Source organism: Apteryx rowi, unplaced genomic scaffold, assembly GCF_003343035.1.
Source record: "Apteryx rowi isolate R43461 unplaced genomic scaffold, aptRow1 scaffold_15, whole genome shotgun sequence".
Classification (NCBI taxonomy): Eukaryota; Metazoa; Chordata; class Aves; order Apterygiformes; family Apterygidae; genus Apteryx; species Apteryx rowi.
In genome coordinates this window covers 1,169,673-1,177,588 of record NW_020447752.1, presented here as the reverse complement: position 1 = coordinate 1,177,588, position 7,916 = coordinate 1,169,673, and the positions used below count along the sequence as shown (strand labels likewise).

The 7,916-nt window shown below is 53.6% G+C and overlaps 1 protein-coding gene and 1 long non-coding RNA gene across 2 annotated transcripts in view; one reads left to right on the top strand and one right to left on the bottom strand.

The window, feature by feature from the left end:
* Positions 1-2,767: 2,767 nt before the first annotated feature.
* LOC112962504 lies at positions 2,768-7,910 on the bottom strand. The gene is made up of 3 exons (XR_003252324.1): positions 7,731-7,910; positions 4,425-4,574; positions 2,768-2,854 (listed from the first exon to the last, which is right to left on the bottom strand). It is a non-coding gene; the product is annotated as an uncharacterized LOC112962504 (long non-coding RNA).
* Positions 7,380-7,916, top strand: part of ABCB9 (ATP binding cassette subfamily B member 9) — a 15,249-nt gene continuing 14,712 nt past the window's right edge. The window contains exon 1 of the mRNA XM_026058756.1: positions 7,380-7,585. Within this exon, the coding sequence (XP_025914541.1) occupies positions 7,544-7,585 (42 nt within the window). The 5' untranslated portion in view covers positions 7,380-7,543. The remainder of the gene's footprint in view (positions 7,586-7,916) is intronic.

Here is a 7,916-nt window from a genome sequence, read left to right as displayed (position 1 = left end):
GGGACGCGCGCGGCGGGTGCAGCCCCGGCCCCGGCCCCGGCCCCGGGGGCGCGCGGCCCATGCTGGCCATGGACTCGGCGCTGCAAGTGGCCGAGGAGGAGGTGGTGGCGGCCGAGTCGTGCGGCCCCAGCAGCAAGTTCGAGGACATCTACCGCCTGCTGGCCGAGGGCTGCTTCCCGCCCAGCTTCTGCTCCATCAAGAGGAAGAACCTCAAGCGCTATGCCCAGAAATTCGTCATCGACGGTGGGGGCCCGCGTGTGGCGGCGGAGGGGGCCCCGTGGGCGGAGCGGGCACGGGGGCGGGGGGCCGCGGGGCGGAGGTGCGTGGGGACAGGGCCGCCCGCCCGCACCCCTGAGGTGACAGCAGGTGTCCGTGGGCACGGGGACCTTCCCCCGCTCCCCGCCACACGCAGCTCTCCGCGGAGGGGGGGCCCTGGGAGGTACCTTTGCTGCGACCAGCTGCCTCCCTCATTCCGTGTTCRTGCCTTTGGCGCGTGGCCTTGGTCGCCGTGAGCTGGAGCAACACCAGGGCCCAGCAGGGTAGGCCGTGACTGGCCTCTGGAGACCAGGGTGACCCTGTTGTACCAGAGGGTTTTGCTCAGCCCTGCGTGCAGGAAAGAGGTCCTTGGGTTTATCTGGGGATAATTCGCATTTAGCTGCTTCTCCAAAAGTACTGCAGAAGCTCCCAAGGCAACAGTCCCACTTCGTTGTCTCTCACCGTTTTTTCCCACTGTGAACATGGCCCCTTACCTGGGACTGAGTAGCTGAAATGCCCGTGAGAGCATGTTGTTTTAGATAAACTTCTCCAGAGTGGCTTGAGCCCGGCGGTGCGCTGTGGAGCGATGGCTCAGTTGACAACCCGCTCACCTCTGCAGGTGGCTGCCTCTACTATGTGGGACCCAAGAAGGAAGAAAAGCGCGAGGTGATTGTGGATCCTGAACGGCGGCGGCAAGTCTTTCTGGAAAGCCATTTCACTGAAATCGGGAACCACCTGGGCCAGAAGAAGACCGTGCACAGGATTCAGAGCCGGTACTACTGGCTGGGGATTGTGAAGGATGTTGTGGACTGGGTAAGTTTAGAGCATTGACAGTGTCAACGTCAGAAGTATCTCCCGGGATGTTCAGGCAGGAGTCCCAAATGAGCAGCTAAAAGAGCCCTAATGCAGGGATGATGTCGTTTCTAGTGCCTGTTGCTTTGAAGCCACGCACTAAGTAACTCTGCAGGTGAAACTGTTGGAACGGCCTGAGGCAGCTGGATAGATTGGATGTCTTTCTCCTGAGCGTCAGGAAACCTGCACAGGTAGGCCTCCTCACGCAGGGCAGGCTTGGCCAGCATGGGAGCGTGGGATTGTTTCAGACGAGTGTGGTTGGGTCTAGCTTTGGACACGCTGGATTCCTGCCAGAGCTTCTCACTTTCCTAGACTGTTGTAGTGGGAGGAGGAGCTCGGTGTTTCCACCAGCTCTCTTTGGCTGCTTCTGCCTCTCCTGTTGTATTGCCAAAGGTCCCCTGCAGCAGGGCTCTGTGACACAGCGGGGTTTGAAGGAGGGTGGTTACATTGCATGGTCCGAGCAGCCCTCGCCCCTCCAGCATCCCAGGGCTGATGATTTTCTAGCTAGTAACAGCAGTGTGTTGTTTGTTCCTCACACGTGTGTCACTTTACACTTCGTAAAACTGTTCTTTGTCATGTTCTAACCTGCATTGTGTGATCACACTTCCCAATTTTTGTCATCAATAAACTTTACCTTTGTACTTCTTCTTTTTGTGTTAAGGTTATTAAGATAATCAGTAAATTCAGCCCCAGAGCTTAGCCTCCAGGGTCTAGTAATGACTGCTCTTTAACCTCTTAATCTCTTTCTTGATATTTCTCCTCCTGTGACTTGTTCCTTTTCCTTTAGATAATTTAGCCTTTCCCAGAGTTCCCTTACTAATTCCCATTAGCTCCAGCCTGAGTGTTAAAATACCCTAAATGTTTGCAAAAAGCAGGATGAGAAGTGTCTTAGCTGTAGGCCACACTGAAAAAATTGGTTATTGTGTCAGAGAAAGCTGTCTGGTGAGTTTTGTCAAAGGTGAGCTGTGTCAGCCTGTTGCGTTCTGTCTCATTTTTCTCATTTCCCCCTGTTCTTACTGGACACAGGGAAGGGGCTCAGGTGTCCTGCCCCACTCATCCATTCATAATGGTCCAGGCTGAATCTGACAGAATTTGTCAGCATATTTTAAAGTCTTTTAATGTGATTCCCCCCCACACCTTTCCAGATCAAAATGTGCGAAACATGCCAAAATGCAGAGCACAACAAGAATGTATCGCGGAAAGCGAGGCCTGTCAAAGTGGAATCACCCTGGGAAGTGCTGGGATTAGACATTCACGGTGAGTGCTTGCAGCTGACAAACGGGCTCTTCAAGGCTTCCACGCCAGCCGTCAGGAAGCGTGGCAGGCTTCAGGCAGCCTGTGAGTGAAAGCTGCCTGCGTCTATGACGAGGAAGTGCCAAGGAGGCCTCAGCAGCCTACCGAGGTGCAACCTGATCCACGCGATTGGCTCTGCTTCCTCCCTACGCATAAGGGGAGTTGTGGACGTGCGTTGCTGCCCAGAACTGGGACCGTGATGGGTGTATTTTTGCTGACAAATGTCACGGAAATGTACTGGCCAAATGACATTGCAGAGCAGGATTGTGGTTGTTTTCACAGTGATCATTTTGCTGGGCTGGGTTATTACCTTCCTCATTTGGGTGTTATTATGGCATTGTATTGATTTTTCTTGATGATTGTTTATGCAGGACCTTTTCCTGAGACGAGCCAGAGCAATACACATGTCCTCACTGTGACCGACTACTTCACTAAGTGGATTGAAGCTGTTCCTCTGCAAAAGAAAGATCCCTTATCAGCGGCTAAAGCCCTGGCTACAATTTTTTACAGGTGGGCTCTTTTGTTGCTGGTTGCATTGTACCTCTGCAGAGAGACAGGGAGCTTGGGACATGTGTTGCAGAAATACTCCATGTCCACAAGATGGTTCCCTGCAAGAGCAGGAACTCTCCCTTCTACAGGCAAGCCTATGCAATGCCTCTCAGTTCACAAAGTATCTGGAAAGAACCTCTTACCCTCTTGTTTTTAGGGGTGGGGAGAAAGACACAGAAGTAGTTCTCTGAGTAGCTTCAAGGCCAAGAGAGTTGATGCCCCAGTTCTATGCAGAAGCTTTAAACCATTCCCTGATCCCTCCCAGAAAGTTTTTATTTTGCACTCACATGGTGCACGTCACCACTGAACACTGTGGAAAATGCATGTGGTCAGTGGAGATTTGCATTCAGAGCAAGACACCGCTTGTTTCCTGCTGCCTTATCATTCAAAAGCAAACAGGCTTGGCTATTTTGGAACAGGTGGAGCCAGCAGACCCCTCTCTGCTCTGGGGGAGCTGAGATCATGCCTGCTGCTTTCGCACTGAACTCCCTTGGAGGGCCCCTGCCCTTTTTCATCCCCTTTTCCATGAGGCATGAACTCTACCCTGAGACTGATGGAAAGCTGGTTGTGTGTCCTCCTCTTTTTGTTCAGGTTTGGAGCGTCCAAGAACATTTACACCAGTCAGAGCTGGGACTTCTGTGAGGAGGTGAGTCAGGTGCTGGAGGGTCCAGGGAAAAGCCGCAGATCTTGAGCATTTTCTTTTGGGCAGGGAGTCCCAAAGGCAGAGCCACAGCACGCCGTGTGCAGGGTGCTAGGGGCTGATGCCACTTTCTCCCTGCCCCAGCCCTGTCGCAAGCAGGGGATGACTTGCCAGCRCTTTCACTGCGTTAGGGATTTGGGAGCTGTGGTTCTGTTGTGCAAGTTCTCCAGCCACACCTCCAGAGCAGCCTCTCTGCTCTGCAAGAAAGGGTCCTGTGAGATGATGTCTGTGAGCTTCCTGCCCTACCCTGTGATTAGCCCAGTTTCCCAGCGCTGTGGAAAGCCTCAAACACAGAGATAGTTGTTGCAAAACCTTTTGTGGGGCTCTGACATTGCTGGGGAGCTTGGCGTACTCCCAGACCTTCCTCCCACTCCATTCTCAGGCCTTCAGGAGGATTTCTGCTCAGTGTGTTTCATTAGAAGTAGTATAGAGTCCCCTCGCTGTAACCATGTGACTTAAAGGTGACTTAACCACATCCCACTGACTACCTGCCTACTTAACATCATTCAGGGATCTGTAGTAGGAAGGCACAAGGGTTTCAGTTCTGACCTGGTGTTTCTAGCTGCCCCTGATGTGTCAGTGCCAGAGCCTGTTGTTTTAAGGCACTTAGAAGTACGTAGAAGATGGGCTCCCAAACCTGTTCCATAGCTGTTGCTCTCCATGGTAGCCAGGCTGCCAGTGCAGCTCACTGCTGAGCAGCATCTCCTGGGCCTGGGCAGTGCCGCTCTCGTGCTGTGGAGGCTGTTAGCTGACTGCCGCTGTGGTGCGAACCCACCTTGTTCTTCGGTGGGCATAACCCCCTGCCTTTGCAGGTCAGCCGGCATTTATGCGAGCGCTGGAACATCTCACAGATCCTCACCCCTGCAGACCCTGCAGACTGCGCGGGCCTGGATGACCGCAGCGCCGAGGTGCTCAAATCCTCCATCTGCAATGTGGTGAACGAGAAGCCCAGTGAATGGGATGCCCACCTTGATCCCGTGCTCTTCGACTTCCGCACCTCAGTCAACTCTGTCACAAAGTACACCCCCTTCTTCCTCATGTTCAACCGATATGTGTGCCTATCATCTGAGGTAACCTCTTGATAAAGGAGAGTTGTGTAGGAGGTTTGTCCCTGGCAGAGTTACTAAGTAACACCCAGATATCTGTACCTTTACCTTGCAGGTGGATTTTGTCAAGGACTCTAAAGAGCAGGGGGCTGGCTCCGGTAAAGCAGACATCCTCCCACCGTTCACAGCCGCAGTTCAGGAGCAGCAGAACGCGGTGAAAGAAATTGTAAGTCTTGCAGTGCTTTGAAATTGTTTTGCAGGCCTCTGAGCTTCCCACAATGTCCCTTGCAGCAGGCTGTATAGGAGCCACCCAGGAGGGATTTGACCATACAAGTATCATGTGAAAGCACATGCCTGCTCACGCACGTAGAGACAGCCCTTGGCCCCATCTGTCCAGACAGAGCAGGGCCATCTTGCAGGTGTCTCCGCTGCCGTCGGACGTGGAAGGCAGCTGATGGGCTCAACCCGCTGTGTGGAAGTGGAGGGTGGCAGGGAGGCCCCGCACTGCGAATGCCTGAGGTGCACACCTGGCTGGGAAAGAGCGAGGCGGAAGCCAGTGAAGCAGTGCCTGAGACTCCGCCAGCCTGGCTTGAGAGGAGAGGTGGGCAGTGGCATGGCAACATGTGCCAAGGGCAGCAAGAGTATAGCCTGACGCTCTCCAGTGCTGAGCTGGCACTGCAAGGTTCCCTCGGGAAGCTGGGGGTGCTGCAGCTCAGAGTTAGGTGAGGAAATGCCAGGTATTAGCTTACCTGGTCAAGGCTAATGAGAGTATGTCTCAGCCTGCCCAGGACTCTGCCTTCTAATCTGCATCTCAAATCAGTCCTTTGTTAGGCAGGGACAAAAAAAGCCCTTGGGGACCTATCATGTAATGACTGTTAAACGTAACCCAGCTCCAAAATGGGAGGAGAGAAACTGGGGAGGCTGGGGCTGCGGTGAAGCCTAGCAGCCTTGCGGTATAGTGCTGGATTCAGGAAGCAAGGCCAGCAGCGTTCAGTTCCCGACTGTGCCTCTAATGTGCTGGGCGACCTTGGGCAAATTATTTTGTCTCTCTGTATCTTGGTTTCCTGACTTGAAAAATGACCTTGATGTCCTTTGTAAAGTGCTTGGAGATCTGCATGCCAAAAGGTGCTAGACAAGGCTCAAGTGCCTTTGTTTGCTCAGTCACTTCTTTGACCCAGAGARRGTTATGTAGTCCTCTCTGATCCCACCTGGACTTTTGTAGTAAAAYTGGGCAGGAGGGAGGAGGCCTGGGAGCTGAACATGTGGGATCTRTTCCCAGCTTCTCCTTTTGACAGCTCAAGCTCACTAGCTCAGATTCCCCTTTTGCAAAATGGAGAAACACATGGTGACACAGGGCAGCAGGAACTCTGTCAGGCAGTGCCGAAGCATCCTGTCCTGTCCGTAAGGGCTCATCTGTCTCTCTGTCACTCGCCTGCTGACAGGCCACGGCCAGGGCAGGAGCAGGAGCTGTCATTAACAAGAGAAGCTAAAAGCTTCCCCTGGCCCAGTGCTACTCCAGCCTAGATCCCCTTCTGCCCTCTACCGATGGAGAGCTAACAGGCCTTCTGAGCACAGAGATGAAATCATGATTTCTTTATGTAAGGTCTCATGCTATGTAAGGTCTTGTGCATTCTTGGTGAGAACGGGGCTAGGAYGGACCTTGTCTAGTCCCTCCTCTGCCCTGAGGTGGAAGCAGCTGTGCCGGCACTTGTTGGCACAATGTCTTAYGAAGCTCAGCTCCCCCGGAGCTCTGTTGCCGTGAGGCCTCTCAGTAGCTGAGCTCATGTGAGACAGGGGCGAGCTAATTTTTAAGCAGCATCTCAAGGCCCAACCCGAGCAATCTGCTTTACAGGTGATTGCCAACATGACCACGGCTTACAAGCAGGAGCGGAAGAGCATGAAAAGGAAAAGCCGAGGCCTCCCCTCTCTTCCATTCAAAGTGGAAGACAACGTGTTTGGGAGCAACGCTGCCACTTCCCTGAAGAAGCTGAAGAAGGGCCAGTTTGTGTCATTTCAAATCGAGACAGTCCTGCCACCTGAGCAGAGTATGTCCGGGGTGAAGAAAACCAGTTAGCCTCTGGGGTTTGTTCAGGGGATCTTGTCGGGGTGGTGACAGTAGCATGAACTGTTCCCGAGGTTTATGGCTCAGCCGTGTGGGAGTCCAGGGCACGGATTTCCTGCCCTGTCCTGGGGAGAAAGGAAGGGGGAGGTTCAGACGAGGGCGTCTGTCCAGTCCCTTCCAGGTCCAGATTTGCCCTTGGACCATCCCTACAACGTAGAGAAGYGGCATCATCCTCATTTATGCTTTGGCAGCAAGAGACCAAATCTTGCCGAAAGCTCTGCCTTGAATGTAACGTGGATCCTGCCCCTTTGGGAGTCATTGCATTAGGGGCTGTGGAGTGGTCTGGGTGCAAGTAAGAACCAGAAGCTAGACCCAGAGGAGCCAAGCTGCAGTGTGTTTGCCGCAGCTTAACCGTCCTCTTCAGCTTAAACTGGGAAGAGTCRCACCAGCATCCCCTGTGGACGTGGGGATGGCTTGAATCGAGCTTTTGTCGTTTTGAGCAACGATTAGCAGAAATAAAATGCAGGATAGAAAGTGAACATTTTTTGTGGTTATGCAAGCAGAGGGAAACAGTTTTTCTAACTCAGTATTGCCATTCTGGTCTCTCCTGAAAGGGGGTGAGCTCTAGGAATCCTGCTTTGCCTGTTCCTGTGCCAGGGGGGATTATACAGAGTCTACAGGGTTTATTTAAGTCTGGCACTCCTGAGACGCTGGGAARTCCTGAATACTGCAGAGGTGACCCAGGCCAGCCCAAGCGTCACRTTTGTAGCATATGAGGGCACACAGATGTCAAAGGGGAAGAGAATCAACGCTAGCGTCCACCCTGAGGTAGCGTGGGCTCGTTGACACTCGGAGAGRAAAACATTTACAAGCTGGGTTTCCCGAAACTGGCTCCCTCACTGCACTGCCTGGGTTAGGGGTTAATTTAAAGCCCCGCTAAGCGCCTGCCCCGTTTGCTTTAAAGCTGACTCACATTTTGTATTTTCCCCTTTGCTGGAGCGCAGTAGGAATAAACCGGACACGTTCCGCTCTCCGGTTGCGCGCGAGCTTTCTTGGGCGGGAGGCTGCGAGGCCGCCGGGGCAGGACTTCGCCGGGCAGCAGCGTCCCGGCTCTCGGGGCCTTGCTGCCGCCTCCGCGCCGCGGCCCGGGGAGGCTCCG